At 45.8% G+C, this 17408-nt stretch overlaps 1 protein-coding gene across 6 annotated transcripts in view; it reads right to left on the minus strand.

Annotated features, from left to right (window-relative positions):
• Positions 1 to 17408, minus strand: part of kdm5a (lysine demethylase 5A) — a 343245-nt gene that overhangs the window by 273420 nt on the left and 52417 nt on the right. For all 6 annotated transcript variants that reach the window (XM_086008547.1, XM_086008546.1, XM_086008544.1 and 3 more), the window contains exon 5: positions 16274 to 16330. In XM_086008547.1, the coding sequence (XP_085864673.1) occupies positions 16274 to 16330 (57 nt within the window). The remainder of the gene's footprint in view (positions 1 to 16273; positions 16331 to 17408) is intronic.

The following is a 17408-nucleotide window of genomic DNA, read 5'->3' on the forward strand; positions in this document are numbered from 1 at the left end:
TGAAAGAAATAACTGAGAGGGGAAGGAACAGCCCCAGAGTGACTAACAGGGAAAAAGCGACACACACTCCCCCCACCATTTACAACTCACCAGGAGTAAATCAGCCTGGTCAGGAGGTGAGCGAGCCACACAGTTCTAACCAGACACTCACCCCGGGGCCGCACAGCCACATGGTACAGTTTGACCAACCCCAGCGTAATTACCAGGGAGGGAGCCACACATACTCCCCCTACCACTTCCAGCTCACCAAGAGAAGAGCAGCCTAGCCAGGAAGTGAGTGAGCCCTCCAGCTCCGACCGGACACACACCCTGGGATCCCACAGCCAGATACAACTAAAGGAGAAATTTAACCAGCTGGAGACAGAGCTGGTTAAACTTAGAGAGGAGGTCCTTAAACTGAAAACCGACCAAGAAAACAGCATTTTAACAATGAAACATGAACAAAAGCAAGAGAGGGAGAGATACAGGAGAGCGCTGAATTCACTTGGGAATCAGGTGAAAGAGCTGCAGAAAGACAAAGAGAGCCATAGGGGAGAGATAGCACCATTAGCCCAGCAGCCAGAGGCTAGAGATAAGACAATACAGAGCCCGACTGAACAGCTGCACTCTCACACTGAACAACAGCAGCAAACACACAATACAGGGGGTGCCACACAGACCGACCAGCATACTGAAGCTCAGTCTTCCCCCACCACTGTGGAACCACAGGCGAGCCGCTCACAAGAGGAGCGCACACACCAGACACGACCAACCCAGTCCAACACACAACCTATGAGTCCAGGCGAAAGCCACCAGCCAGTAAACACCAACAAGGCTGACATCGTAATACTCAGACTCAAATGGGAAATTTCTATGGGAGAAAAAGCATTTCCCTAGACATATAGTAAAAAAGATCCGGTGCCCAACAACAGACAGAGCCCTGAAATGGCTGACCAAAACCCGATTAGGCTCCCCCAACACATAATACACACTGGCACAAATGACCTAAGGGCCCAGCAGAAAAGGGTAGCAACATCGCTCAGATCAGTGATTGAGAAGGCAAGCAATACATTCCCAAACACTAGAATCACTGTTTCCACAATATTGCCGAGAACAGACTTTAACAAAACAATCCGTGAGATAAATGCCAGCATAGCAAGAGACTGTGAATTAAAACACAACGTGCACCTGGCCCAACACCCAACCCTCGAAGTGGAATGTCTTCACGACCGCGTCCATATCCACAGGAAGCGAATATCGATCTTTGCTAAAGCCCTGAAGGACGTCGATTTTAACCGGGTCCATACCCAGACTCCAGGAGGACCCCCCCCCCGACCACCAGAGACCAACGGGGTACAGACCAGGACCACTACAGAGACCACCACCACACCAACCGGGACCAGAGAGGATCCCCATGCACAACAACAATGTCGGACCTGCACCACCGCTGTCCTACAGGGGAACAGGACCGCCCCCAGCCAGACAGAGGGAGAGATGCTCAGGGCGTACGCAATACCTCAGGCAGAGACAACCCATTAAGAGACATAATGCAGACGCGCAGCAGCATCTACTTCTGCCTTATGGATCAGAAAAAGAAAAAAAAAATAAGGACTAGTTGCTAGAAAAAGTTGTAACCAATTAGTATCAGCATTCATAGACAATTGAAATGTTCTTTTTTTTCCCCATTTAGACACGACAAACACATCATACTTTAACCTATCATAGTAAAAGATCAAACTTAACATGAAGTCCTTATATATTTCGACCTGGAATATCCAAGGTCTACGCTCTTCTGTGCTCGACATGAAGAGTAGGACCCCAGAGTTCATAGATGAAATTAAAGATCTGGATATTATCATTTTACAGGAAACTTGGTGTAGAGGAGAAGGACACACTGGCCGTCCCCATGGGTACAGAGCTGGTGGTCCCCTCCAATAAATTGCCAGGAGTAACCCAGGGCAGAGACTCTGGAGGCATACTGATTTGGTTTAAAACAGAGCTTAATAATTGCATCAAATTTATAAAAAAGGGCAAAAACCACATATGGCTCAAAGTTAAGAGGGGCATCATCTCTAACACTCAAGATGTTTTCATTTGCGCACTCTATATCCCCCCGATGGAATCCCCGTACTTTAAAGAGGACACCTTCTCCAACATTGAGGGGGAGATTATCCAATTCCAGGCCCAGGGGAACGTGTTGATCTGTGGTGACCTCAATTCAAGAACTGGCGAAGAACCAGACTTCACCAATAATCAGGGAAACGATTACATATTCGGGAATAACCACTTCGATATCCCTTCCCATCCATACAGGCATAACTGCGACAAACAGACAAATGCTAACGGAAAGCAGCTCCTGCAGCTCTGTCGAAGCCTGAGTCTGTACATTGTCAATGGTAGGTTCATGGGAGACCTCCTAGGAAGATCGACCAATTGCTCACCTCTTGGCTGCAGCACCGTAGACTATATGATTACAGATTTGGACCCATCCTCTTTCAGAGCATTCACAGTCAAACCACAAACAACACTGTCAGACTACAGTCAAATTACTATGTATCTTAAAAGGACAGAAACAACCAACAATGAAACACAACCCAGTAAGCTGTACAACACCAAAAAATCCTACAGATGGGCCAAAAACAGCACGGAAAAATACCAGAAAGCAATAAGCAATCAATCAACTCAAGCTCTCTTGGACACCTTTCTGGAAAACATATACACTCACAATAAAGAAGGCGTAAACCGGGCAGTGAATAACCTAAATAATATTTTTGATAATTTGGCAACAAGGTCAAACTTGAAAGCTCGCAAGAACAAACCCAAAACAAAAAACTATGAAAAATGGTTTGACCCAGATTGCCAGAACATGAGGAAAAAACTCAGAAAAATATCAAACCAAAAACACAGACAGCCAGAAAATGAGGAATTACGCCTTACTTACGGTCAGACACTAACACAATACAGAAACACACTCAGAACCAAAAAAGAGCAGTATATTAAGAATACACTCAGCTCCATTGAGGAATCCATTGATTCCAATTGTTTCTGGGACAACTGGAATACATTACACAAAAAACAACACGACGAATTGGCCATTCAAAACGGAGACACATAGGAAAACCACTTTGAAAAATTATACCAGAAAAACACACTAAGCCCAGAGCAATACCAAATATGCAAAAAACTGGAAAAGCTCGAATTGGCCATAAAAGATAACCAAAACCCGCTAGACTCCATAATAACAGAAAAAGAACTATTTGAAAAACTCAAGGACCTGTGACCAGGAAAAGCTTGCGGTGCAGACGGCATCCTAAGCGACATGATTAAACACACGGACGATAAAATGAAATTGGCTATCCTAAAACTCTTCAACTTGGTTCTGAGTGTCGGTTACTTCCCTGATATCTGGAACAAAGGACTCATAACGCCCATATACAAAAGTGGGGACAAAGTTGACCCAAATAACTATCGAGGCATCTGTGTAAACAGTAACCTGGGGAAGGTATTCTGTAGTATCATAAACAAAAGACTTATAAACTTCCTTGAGGAGCACAATGTCTTGAGTAAAAGCCAAATTGGATTCCTACCAAACTATAGAACATCAGATCATATCTTCACCCTACAGACCCTAATTGACAAACATGTTCATCAAAACAAAAGCAAAATTTTTGCCTGCTTTATAGATTTCCAGAAGGCTTTCGATTCCATCTGGCACGACGGTCTATTCTTGAAACTTATTGAAAGTGGTATAGGGGGAAAAACATATGATGTAATTAAATCAATGTATACAAACAATAAATGTGCAGTTAAAATTGGAGACAAACAAACAAAATACTTCCCACAGGGGCGTGGTGTGACGCAGGGCTCGCCCATCTCACCGACACTCTTTAATATTTACATAAATGAATTGGCAAAATTACTTGAACAATCCACAGCACCCGGCCTCACCCTATATGAATCCAAGGTTAAATTCCTCCTCTATGCAGATGAACTGGTTCTACTGTCACCAACTAAGGAGGGTCTACAGCAGAATCTGGATCTGCTAGAGTCGTTCTGTCAGACCTGGGCCCTGACAATAAACCCCCAAAAAACCAAAGTCCTTGTGTTCCAGCAAAGATCCAGACATCGGGACCCAAAATAAATTTCACACTTGGAACAACTAAAATTGAACAAACCACTAACTACACATACTTGGGCTTAAAAATCAGTTCTACGGGAAATTTTCATCTGGCTGTGAATGAACTGAAAGAGAAAGCAAGAAGGGCTTTCTATGCCATTAAAAAATCAATCCAAATAGAAATCCCAATTAGCATTTGGCTCAAAATTTTTAAATCAATAATTGAACCAATTGCACTCTATGGCAGTGAGGCGTGGGGACCGCTAACACAACAAGAATTTGCAAAATGGGACAAACACACAATTGAGATCCTACATGCAGAATTCTGTAAAAGTATCCTCCGGACTAAAAGGAAAACCGTAAACAATGCATGCAGGGCAGAGCTAGGCCAATATCCATTAATAATTACTATCCAAAAAAGAGCCACCAAATTTTGGAAACACCTAAAAATGAGCAACCCCCACTGCTATCATTACGAAGCCCTGAAATGCCAAGAGAGGACCATAAAGAAGAATACCCTCAGTCAACTAGTTCTGGGACTCAGTGAAGTAACTACTAACACTACTAACAATAACCAGCCCCAGGACAGTGACATCGTAACACAGAGAATTCGACCCAACACAATCGTCACTAAGCAAAAGGAAAAATATCTGCCATATTGGGCAGAAACAACAAAAACCCAAAACAAACTCAATTGCTACTTGGCCCTAAACAGACAATACAACATGGCTGATTACCTGACCATGGTAAAGGATAGCAAACTGAGAAAAACCTTGACAATGTACAGACTTAGTGAACATAGCCTGGCCATCGAAAAAGGCAGACACAGGCAGACCCGGCTACCAAGAGAGGACAGGATATGCTCTCACTGCAGTTAGGGAGTGGTGGAGACAGAGAAGCAATTCCTCACAGCTTGTAGAAAATATCAGGGCATAAGGCAGAATTTCTACCCAAAATTCACAAAAATATGCCCTGAATTCAGAAATTTGAATGACAACCAAAAACTCCCATACCTACTAGGGGAACAGAGAAATTGTGTAACCTTAGCGGCACACTATGTTACAGCTTGCCATAAACAGAGGGACAACCTAAGAAAAGAGTATATACAAATTATACGAATGTATATTTATACACTCAGGGATATATCTGTTTATACACTGTATGGATAGACCTGCATTTGTGTTCAACCATAAATGTTTTTCGATGCTTTGGCAACATAAGATGTACCTTGTCATGCCAATAAAGCGATTTGAATTGAATTGAGAGAGAGAGAGAGAGAGAGAGAGGACAGCGAGGGTGAGAGAGAGGGTGAGAGAGAGAGGACAGAGAGAGAGAGACACAGAGAGAAGGACAGAGACAGAGAGAGAGGACAGACACATAGGTGAAGGAGGTGAAAATCGGGCCTTTTTTTCCATAAAACGCAAAATAGACCGTCAGTTAAGACATGATGACTCGTCAGTCTGTCTGAATAATAGCGATTTAATCATACAAGATCCACTCACTAACTATAACTCACTGCGACAAAAGATTGGGCACTCCTCCTGTACGTCACATTCGTTACTCTAGATTTCCCGGTATTTGTGCTTGTTTAGCAGGCAGGTTAAGGAGTTAAAAGAGGAATATTAAAAAGCACAAATCTCCCCCACCCCTTTTTCCTCTTCTCTAACATATGGTACAGTACCAACTAGTATAAACTAAAGGAAGAATTAAATAAATACAGTATAAAGTTAAAAGAGGCTTGCACAACTGCATAGAAAAGTGAACATCTAGTGGACCGGGAGAGCTATAACCTGGGAGAACTCCCCTGCTCTTCTTCAGAAAAGTAACATGGGATCTTTGACATCCACCTGAGAGTTTACTGTCTCATCCGAAATACAGCACCTCTGACAGTGCAGCGCTCCCTCAGTATTGCGCTCGAGTGTCAGCCTCGATTTTCAGCTCAAGTCTCTGAAGTGGGACTTGAACCCACAACCTTCAGACTCAGAGGCGAGAGTGCTACCCACTGATTCACGGCCGACAGGAAAGAAACTAGCAACTGAGGAGGAGCAGAGAGATTGAGGTGTCCATGTTCAGAAATCACTAAAAGCTGGTGGACAGGTACAAAAAGCAATCAAAAAGACTAATGGATTGTTGGCCCTTTTTCCTCAAGGAGGCTGGAATACAAGGAGCAAGTGATGCTTCAGTTGTATAGAGCTGTGATCAGACCCCATCTGGAGCACTGCGTTCAGTTCTGGACACACTTCAATATGCATATATTGGCCTTGGAGGGGGAGCAGCGCAGATTCACCGGAATGATACCGGGGCTAAAAGAATTAAATTATGAGGACAGGTTGCAAAAACTTGGCTTGTATTTCCTTCAGTATAGAAGCAAAGTGTTTCAAATAATAAAAGGATTCATAGGGTAGATAAAGAGATAGAGAAACCATTATATTAAAATTCGAGCCAGGCCATTCAGGAGTGAGATCAGGAAGCACTTTTTCCACACAAAGGGTTGTGGAAAACTGGAGCTCACTCCAAAAGGCTGTGGATGCTCGGTCACATTTTTATTTATTCGTTCACAGGATGTGGGCAATGCTGGCAAGGCCAGCAGTAATTGCCAATCCCTAATTGCCTTTGAGAAGTGGTGGTGAGCCACCTTCTTGAACCGCTACAGTGCATGTGGTGAAGGTACTCCCACAGTGCTGTTAGGGAGGGAGTTCCAGGATTTTGACCCAGTGATGATGAAGGAACAGCGATATACTTCCAAGTCAGGATGGTGTGTGACTTGGAGGCGACGATGTTCCCAGGCACCTGCTGCCCTTGTCCTTCTAGGTGGTAGAGGTGCTGTCGAAGAAGCCTTGGCGAGTTGCTGCAGTGCATCTTGTAGATGGTACACACTGCAGCCACGGTGTGCTGGTGGTGGAGGGAGTGAATGTTTAAGGTGGTGGATGAGGTGCCAATCAAGCGGGCTGCTAAGTCCTGGATGGTGTTGAGCTCCTTGAGTGTTCTTGGAGCAGCAATCATCCAGGCAGGTGGAGAGATTGCTATCACTCTCTTGACCTTTGCCTTGTCGATGTTTGCAAGGTTTTGGGGAGTCAGTGGGTGAGTCACTCGCCGCAGAATACCCAGCCTCTGACCTGCTCTTGTAGCCACAGTATTTATGCGGCTGGTCCAGTTAAGTTTCTGATCAATGGTGGCCCCCCAGGATGTTGATAGTGGGGAATTCGACGATGGTAATCCTCTTAACTGTCAAGGGAAGGTGGCTAGAGTCTCTTGTTGGAGATGGTCATTACCTGGCAGTTGTGTGACGCGAATGTTACTTGCCAATTATCAGCCCAAGCCTGAATGTTGCCCAGATCTTGCTGCATTCTAACATGGACTGCTTATTGGGCTGGATTTTACTCACCGAGACACATTGGGGGCGGGACTGTTGCCTTCTGGGTTCTGGTCCCATAAATTTTTGACAGATGATTTGACAGTGTTTGACAGCATTGAGGTGCTGTACACCTCGGGAGCCTACTGTCAACAAGGGCAGACGTCGACGACGAAGTCCAACACCGCCTTCAGTGTGCCAGTGCAGCCTTCGGTCACCTGAGGAAGAGAGTGTTTGAAGACCAGGACCTCAAGCCCGGCACTAAGCTCATGGTCCACAGGGCAGCAGTGATACCTGCCCTGCTGTATGCCTCAGAGACATGGACCATGTACAGCAGGCACCTCAAAGCACTGGAGAGGTACCGCCAACGCTGCCTCTGCAAGATCCTGCAAATCCATTGGCAGGATAGGCGCATCAACGTCAGTTAAGAAAGTAACTATAGGTTTTTATTGGCTAAATAACAGAGCCCACCCTCGTGGGTGATCGGATCCAACAAGGAGGAATACCAGCCAGTCGACCACCTTTATACCTGGCCAGGTAGGTGGAGCCGTGGGCGGAGTCAGCAGTGGTCAGCCCAGGTATAACAGCGTGACAAGAGGCGACCTCGTATAGTGATACAACAGTGTGAACAGTGATAACCATAGAGTAACGATATAACAGTGATAACTATAGTGTAACGATAGTGAACGATAAAAGTGGTTTACCACACATCCCCAGCATCGAAGCTCTGACCACGCTCAATCAGCTCCGATGGACGGGTCACATAGTCCGCATGCCCGATACGAGACTCCCAAAACATGCGCTCTACTCGGAGCTCCGGCACGGCAAGAAAGCCCCAGGTGGGCAGAGGAAACGCTTAAGGACACCCTCAAAGCCTCCTTGAAAAAGTGCAACATCCCCACCGACACCTGGGAATCCCTGGCCCAAGACCGCACAAAGTGGAGGAGAAGCATCCGGGAAGGCGCCGAACACCTCGAGTCTCTTCGCCGGGAGCAAGCGGAAGCCAAGCGCAAGCAGCGCAAGTCAACCCAAGCACCCTACCCACCCGCCTCTTCAACCACCGTCTGCCCCACCTGTGACAGAGACTGTAGGTCCAGCATTGGACTAATCAGTCACCTGCGAGCTCATTTTTAATGTGGAAGCAAGTCATCCTTGGTTCCGAGGGACTGCCTAAGAGGAGAAGAGCTGTACACAGGTGAGCCCTTGCACCCAGACTCTCCAGGGACTCTCTCCTTAGGATGAAACAGATGGCAGTTGCAGGTGAGGGTAAAGAAGCGATGTCACGAAGAGAGGTTCTCCCATTGAGGTGAGGCCACACAAACACTTCAAAGCTCGTCACCTACAGTAAAATCTAAACACATTAAAAATGACTTTCCCAACATTTCCTTACCTCTGATACTCACCAGTGTCCCATTGCATCCTTCACACCACTTCTGCAGCTGTCATCTATACACCAACATAACAGGCCCACAGCACGCCTCACTTACCCTGGCGGGGTATAGCCTCTTAACTGCCTGTTAACTACCTGATAACAGGCAGTTAAGTGGCAATAATCCTCTTCCCGCCACTAGGAGTCGGGTCCCTGCGCAAATTGGGGACCCAACTCCCGGGAAGATTGGTTGGAGGCGGGTTCGGGACCCACTCACATTCTTTTTGACTTTCCCAGTGGTCTCGCCTCCTCAGGGCTGATGAAATCCAGCCCATTATCTGAGCAGTTGCAAACATCCCGCACTTCTGACCTTATACATAGATACATAGAAGATAGGAGCAGGAGTAGGCCATTCGGCCCTTCGTGCCTGCTCCGCCATTTAATGAGATCATGGCTGATCCTTTAATTCAGTATCCCGTCCCCGCCTTCTCTCCGTAACCCTTAACCCCTTTTGCCCGTAGAAATATATCTAATTCCCTCTTAAATATATTTAATGAGCTGGCGTACACTGCCCTCTGTGGCAATGAGTTCCACAGGTTCACCACTCTCTGAGTGAAGAAATTCCCCCTCATCTCTGTCCTAAATGGTTTAGCCCTTATCCTTAAATTATGTCCTCTAGTTCTGTTTTCACCCGCCAAGGGAAACATTCCTTCTGCATCCAGTCTGTCTAGACCTGTCAGAATTTTATACACTTCTATGAGGTCCCCTCTCAATCTTCTAAACTCCAGTGTGTACATCCCTAAACTACATAGTCTCTCCTCATAGGTCATTCCCGCCATTCCTGGTATCAGCCTGGTGAATCGCCGCTGCACCCCCTCCATGGCAAGAACATCCTTCCTCAGATGAGGCGACCAAAACTGTACACAGTACTCGAGGTGTGGTCTCACCAGTGCCCTGTACAGCTGCAGCAAGGTATCCCTGTTCCTGTATTCTAACCCTTTTGCTATGAAGGCCAGCATACCGTTTGCCTTCTTGACCGCCTGTTGCACCTGCATGCTCGCCTTCAGTGACTGGTGTACAAGAACACCCAGGTCTCTCTGTACTTCCCCCTCTCCCAATCTATTGCCATTTAAATAATAATTTGCCCTCCCGTTCCTGCACCCAAGGTGGATAACTTCGCACTTGTCCACATTATAGTGCATCTGCCATTTATCCGCCCAATCGCCCAGTCTGTCCAAATCGCTCTGGAGCTTCCTGGTCTCTTCCTCTGAGCCCACCCCACCTCCTAGTTTAGTGTCGTCTGCAAATTTGGAAATGCTGCATCCGACTCCCTGATCCAGGTCATTAATGTAAATTGTGAACAGCTGGGGGCCCAGGACAGATCCCTGTGGTACCCCACTTGTTACTGCCTGCCATTCAGAAAATGAGCCGTTTATTCCAACTCTCTGTTTTCTATCTGACAGCCAGTTCCCTATCCACGCCAAAACTTTCCCCTTTATCCCATGAGCCTCAATTTTCCATGCTAATCTTTTATGTGGGACCTTATCGAAGGCCTTTTGGAAGTCCAGGTACACCACATCTACTGGCTCTCCCCCATCTATTCTACCAGTTACTCCCTCAAAAAATTCCAATAGATTAGTCAAGCACGATTTACCCTTTGTAAATCCATGTTGACTCTGTCCTATCCTGTCCCCATTTGCTAAGTGCTCCGCTATTTCATCCTTAATGATGGACTCCAGCATTTTGCCCACAACTGATGTAAGGCTTACAGGTCTGTAATTACCTGCTTTTTCCCTACCCCCCTTTTTGAATAGTGGGGTAACGTTAGCTACCCTCCAATCCATCGGCACTGTTCCCGAGTCTAATGAATTCTGAAAAATCATCCTTAGTGCATCCGCTATCTCTAGGGCCACCTCCTTCAGTACCCTAGGATGCATGTTATCAGGCCCTGGGGATTTGTCCACCTTCAATCCCTTTAGCTTCCTTAACACCATATCCTTAGAGATATTGATTTGCGTCAGTTCCTCCTTTGCCAATGTCCCTATTTTTCCCGATATCCCAGGGAGGTTTTTTGTGTCTTCCTTCGTAAAGACTGACCCAAAGTATGCATTTAGTTGATCTGCCATTTCCTTATTTCCCATTATATATTCCCCCGTATCTGACTGCAATGGACCAACTTTGGTTTTCACCAGTCTTTTCCTTTTGATATATTTATAAAAGCTTTTGGAGTTAGTTTTTATATTTTCCGCCAGCTTGTTTTCGTAAGCTATTTTGCCCCTCTTGATCATGCCCTTTGCCCTCCTTTGCTCTATCTTAAACTGTTCCCAATCTTCCGCTCTGGCGCTTTTTTTGGCTATTTTATACGCCCTATCTTTGGATTTTATGCTGTCTCTAATTTCCCCTGTTATCCACGGTTGAGTCACCTTTTTAGATTTCCTTTTATGCCAGATTGGTATAAACAATTTTTGCAATTTTGTCATTCTATCTTTAAATGTTTGCCATTGTTTATCTACCTCCAGTCCTCTCAGGAACGTTGTCCAATCAGACCTACTCAGTTCCCGTCTCATGGCATCATAATTCCCCTTGTTTAAATTCAGGACCTTAGTCTCTGAGTCAATTTCTTCGCTCTCCATTTCGAGTGAGAAATCGATCATGTTATGATCGCTCTGACCCAAGGGTCCCCGTACAACAAGATTACTGATTAGTCCCTTCTCATTGCACAGTACCCAGTCCAATATAGCCTGTTCCCGAGTTGGTTCCTCGACATATTGATCCAGATAACCATCCCTTAAACACTCAAGGAATTCCTCCTCCTCATTATGATGGAGGGAAGGTCATCAATGAAGCAGTTGAAGATGGTTGGGCCTAGGACTCTGCCCTAAAGAACTCCTGCAGTGATGCCCTGGGACTGAGATGATTGGCCTCCAACAACTACAACCATCTTCCTTTGTGCTAGGTATGACTCCAGCCAGTGGAGTGTTTCCCCCCTGGCCCCCTGCCACCGATACCCATTGACTTCAGTTTTACTAGGGCTCCTTCATGCCACACTCTGCTAAATGCTGCCTTGATGTCAAGGGCAGTCACTCTCACCTCACCTCTGGAATTCAGCTCTTTTGTCCATGTTTGGGCCAAGGCTGTAATGAGGTCTGGAGGCGAGCGGTCCTGGTGGAACCAAAACTGAGGATCGGTGGGAGTTTATTGGTAAGTAAGTGCTGCTTGCAGAACTGTCGACACCTTCCATCACTTTGCTGATGATTGATAGTGGACTGATGGGTGGTAATTGGCTGGATTGGATTTATCCTGCTTTTTGTGGACAGGTCATACCTGGGCAACTTTCCAAATTGTCGGGTAGATGCCAGTGTTGCAGCTGTACTAGAACCGCTTAGCTAAAGGCGCGGCTCATTCTGGAACACAAGTCTTCAGCACGACAACCAGGATGTTGTCAAGGCCCATAGCCTTTGCTGTATCCAGTGCAATCAGCTGTTTCTTGATATCATGTGCAGTGAATCGAATTGGCTGAAGACTGGCTTCTGTGATATGAAGGATGATGGACAGTTAAAGACCCTCTGGTCCATCGAGCCTGTCCCACACAATTGCAATACCTTGTGTATCGCAACATGTACATTCCACCCCACCCGAAACCATGTGATCTCCTGGGAGACGCAAAAAAACAGATTAAGAAACCCAGGTCAATTTGGGAAAAAAATCTGGGAAATTTCTCTCCGACCCATCTAGGCGATTGAAACTAGTCCAGGAGATCACTCTGGTCCTGAATTCCCTGCACTACCTACCTTCTGTAAGAAGTGATCTCCACCCCAACCAGAAACAGATCCAGCTCTCACTTGAAGGAATTCAGCGTTCACCGCACGAGATGGCAGTAGTCCAATATTCTCTGGGAAAAGAACCACCTCCCGACATTTAATCTAGATCTAGTCTTATACATACAACTTAAATTTCTGACCCCTGGTCCTCCCTAACCTATTTAATTGGAACAAACTGTCAACTGGAGCACAATCTATTCCCTTCATCATCTTATAAACCTCAATTAGATCACCTCTAAGTCTATGCTTCTCTACTCTTTAGCCTATCTTGATAAAGAAGATGCTTTAGACTGACAACTAGTCTAGTGGCTCTCCTCTGCACCCACTCCAAAAGGCTCAATATCACCCATGTGAGAAGACCAAAACTGGACACAGTATTCCAAGTGAGGTGGGGACCTCAGGAGGAGGCAGCGACAGATCATCCACTCGGTACTTCTGGCTGAAGATGATTGCAAACGTTTCAGCCTTGTCTTTTGCACTCACGTGCTTCGCTCCACCATCATTGAAGATGGGGATGTTCATGGAACCTCCTCCTCCTGTTATTTGTTTAATTGTCCACCACCATTCACGACTAGATGTGGCAGGACTGAAGAGCTTTGATCTGAGTCGTTGGTTGTGGGATTGCTTAGCTCTGTCTATAGCATGCTGTTCCCGCTGTTTAGCATGTATTTAGTCCTGTGTTGTAGCTTCACCAGGTTGGCACTTCATTATTAAGTACGCCGGCTGCCGCTCGTGGCATGTTCTTCTGCACTCCTCATTGAACCATGGTTGGTCCCCTGGCTTGATGGTAATGGTAGAGTGAGGGATATGCCAGGTCATGAGGTTATAGGTTGTGGTGGAATACAATTCTGCTGCAGCTGATGGCCCACAGCGCCACATGGATGCCCAGTTTTGAGCTGTTCGATCTGTTCTGAATCTATCCCATTTAGTATGGTGGTAGTGCCACACAACACGATGGAGGGTGTCCTCAATGTGAAGACGGGACTTGTCTCCACAAGGACTGTGCGGTGGTCACTGCTCCCAATGCTGTCAGGGACAGATGCATCAGCAACAGGTAGATTGGTGAGGACAAAGTCAAGTAGGTTTTTCCCTCGTGTTGGTTCTCTCACCACCTGCCGCAGGCCCAGACTGGCAGCTATGTCCTTCAGGACTCGACCAGCTCGGTCAGTGGTGGTGCCACTGAGCCACTCTTGGTGATGGACATTGAAGTCCCCCAACCAGAGTACATTCTGTGCTCTTGCGGCCATCAGTGAAAACACGGCAGGGGGTGAGATTGAAAGAATGGATGGGGCCAGAGGAAAGTGAAGGGGAAGAAGGTTCCGGAGGGGCATTGGTGTCCAAGAGTTGATGAAGCTGGCAATCCTTGACATCAGAAAGGAAGAAAAAAAGTTTTTTGTTGATGCGTCGGATGAGTCAAAGGGTGAAATGGAACTGTGGACCCGGACAGCTTTGAGATAGAGTGCGTCGGTGCTGCTGAAGAGAGAGGTCGAGAATGTTCATGTGGCGGCGCATGGCATTGAGTGTGGATCTCAAGATGCGGCGAGAGCAGTAGTTCGAGGACTCTATTCCATTCTCCCGGTTTCTCAGTCTCCGCCGCGACTGTTCTGACGATGCCAGTGCTTCCGACATGTCTTCCTTATTCCTCAACCGAGGATTCCCCTCTGCTGTGGTTGACACCGCCCTTGACCGTGTCCGTTCCATTTCCCGCACTTCTACTCTCACCCCTTCCCCTCCCATCACTCCACCAGCCTCCACATTCAACAGATCCTCCGCCATTTCTGCCACCTCCAGCGTGATCCCACCACCAGACACATCTTCCCCTCCCCCCACCCCTTTCAGCATTCCAAAGGGCCCGCTCCCTCTGCGATACCCTGGTCCACTCCTCAATCACCCCTAACAGCCCTTCCCCTTTGCCTGGCACCTTCCCGTGCAAGCGCAGGAGATGCAACACATGCCCTTTTACCTCCTTCCTTTCCACTGTCCAGGGCCCCAAACACCCCTTCCAGGTGAAACAGCGATTTACTTGTACTTCTTGCAATTTAGTATACTGTATTCGCTGCTCACGATGCGGTCTCCTCTACATTGGGGAGACCAAACGCAGATTGGGCGACCGCTTTGCGGAACACCTCCGTTCAGTCCGTAAGGGTGACCCTGAGCTTCTGGTCGCCTGTCACTTCAATTCACCGCTTCACTCCCACTCTGATCTCTCTGTCCTCGGCCTATTACATTGTTCCAATGTAGCTCAACGTAAGCTCGAGGAACAGCACCGCATGTTTCGATTAGGCACTTTAAAGTCTTCTGGCCTCAACATTGAGTTCAACAATTTCAAACTATAACCCCTGCCCCCATTTTTCATGCTGTATGATTTTGCCATTCCCATTTGCAACATTTTATCTTTCCTGCCTCTTAGAAAAGCACAGTCTGTTCCTTCAATTCCTTCCTCCCCTCCTGTCTCTGCACCTGCTTAATATGTTACATCTCCAGCTTTTTCCAGTTCTGATGAAGGGTCCCAGACCTGAAACGTTAACTCTGTTTCTCTCTCCACGGATGCTGCCTGGCCTGCTGAGTTTTTCCAGCATTTTCTGTTGTTATTTCAGATTTCCAGCATCTGCAGTATTTGGCTAGTATATGTCGGGCTCTTGCCTGACTCGTCTGTGGGACAGCTCTCCCAATTTTGGCACAAGTCTCCAGATGTTTTGAGGAGGACTTTGCATGTTTTTTCCTATTACCAACACTGCAGTTCCTAATTTGCCTCAACACAACAGTACTAACTGCTCCTATTATATGGCACCACTTTTAGCCAAGTGACTGTTGGGTAAAGCAGGAAGAAGCCCTCGGAGAAAATGAAGCTTGCAGTAGGAGGCTCAGTTCTGCCACAATATCATTTATCAGCAGCTCAAGAACAGGCTTCAGTTGCCATTAGCCCAGTTCAAAACATAGTAACTAAGGTCACAGAGTTTAATTCAAAGCAGATAAATGACAGATGACCCAGATTTAAATGCATTGAAGACAAAGGGTAGCCAGGAATAACCAACCAGAAATTGGCCATCATCACAGTGTTTTAAAGACGACAACAACATTCCACCACTGCCCCCATTTCAGTTTTTACCATTACATACTGACATTTTTTTCTTGGAACCAGCTCTTCCCAACCGGGAATAGCTAAAACTTGAGACCCCCCCTTTTCTTGTCTGTATCCTACTCGGTGTCCTCTCCTCCTTGGAAATTGCTCTGACATGTTCTTCTACACAAGAGGCATTACACAAATGCAAAATCAGAATGTGGTCCATACTAACATCTTAAGAAGGCCATGAGCTGGGCAACTGCAGGTCTGAAGTATCTGTACAATACGCAAACAAGAAAATTAAACATGCTCCAAAGATTATGTAAATATTGGATCATGTTAAGAGTCTGTAACACAACCTCAGGCTCCAAGAAAGCATAGATGACGAGTGCCAGACATCAACAATGCTCAATTGCATTACTGCCTTGAAACACATTCCAAATTAAAATCTTGTCACTTGTCCATTCCTTACAGCAGCTACAATTGCTAAACAATACACCAGGGAGGGGGAGAAAGAGACCCGAGAGGGAAAAGAGATACAGGTGATTAAGCATCAGAGCAGTTTACCTACCCGATTCAAGGTTTTCACAGAGCCAGGGAAGATCTGCATAGAGGTGTTTTCAGGAGTCTATTACAAGACGAATAATAGCAGAATTAATGGACACAAACTACCACTAAGGCATGGGTTACTCACTGCTGGGAGACCAATACTTCTAGTAAATACTGCAGCATAGTTCAGGACTCTTAAAGGACGAGGAACCTGCAGTGTTTTCAGTGAACATGTTCCAATGTCACAAATTAAAATAGTTGGTGGTGCTGCAAGCTGTTATTAACATTTTACATGCAATCAGTTTCCCAAGTGTAACAGAACAACATCAGCAATCTCATTTGAAATTCATTCATGTTAAGACAGCAATCGCAAAAACTGGAATAGAATCGTCGTCATCCTGTTCCAAGGCACAAGGCCCAAGTGGAGGACGGGGGAGACTCAAGGCCTGAGTATGAGACGGGGGCACGGGCCACAACTCTAGGCCCAAGTAGGAGGCGTGGGAGTGGCCGTGACAACTCGAGGCAGAGTGCGCGAATATAAATTGCTCAATGCTTGGAAACATTTTACCATCCACCATTTTCTTAATAATTTAAATTTCTAATCTCCAAAGTAAGAATTTAAACAAAAATTCAGAAGATGCCGTATCTCTCAATAAAAGGATTAAATGTAACCATTTCATTGTCTGGCGTGTTTTTCAATGCTTTCAGTAACACTTTTACCCAATGGCCTCAGCCTGTCATAAACACTAACAAAAGTGGGTTGAATTTTGAAGTTGAAGTAAAATAAGGATGTGACTTGACTCTGCCTGTGTCCGTGTCCCTGTGAAGCTCACTGGTGTCTGCAATTGGAATGCTTCCATTTTCTAATTGTTACCATAACACAGGGAAGATAAATATAGATAGCATTTGCTTCAACATTCAACTCCTTTTTGAAAATTATACCAACTGAATATGCTTCCTGTTTCTAGAACACAAGACTAAAGCTACAACAGGTGTGTAATGAGTCATCAACACTCATTTTTGTCTCAACTTCTCATACACAGTCTATTTTTAAAAATAAATTCAACATTATTAAAAACTCAGCATAAACTTCACCTGAATAACTTTTCATCTAGATTTTCTTCAAAGAATCTTAAAAAAATAATCGAATAGAAACA

Source organism: Somniosus microcephalus, chromosome 16 (assembly GCF_052327205.1).
Source record: "Somniosus microcephalus isolate GS21.2 chromosome 16, FLI_Smic_1.0, whole genome shotgun sequence".
Lineage (NCBI taxonomy): Eukaryota > Metazoa > Chordata > Chondrichthyes > Squaliformes > Somniosidae > Somniosus > Somniosus microcephalus.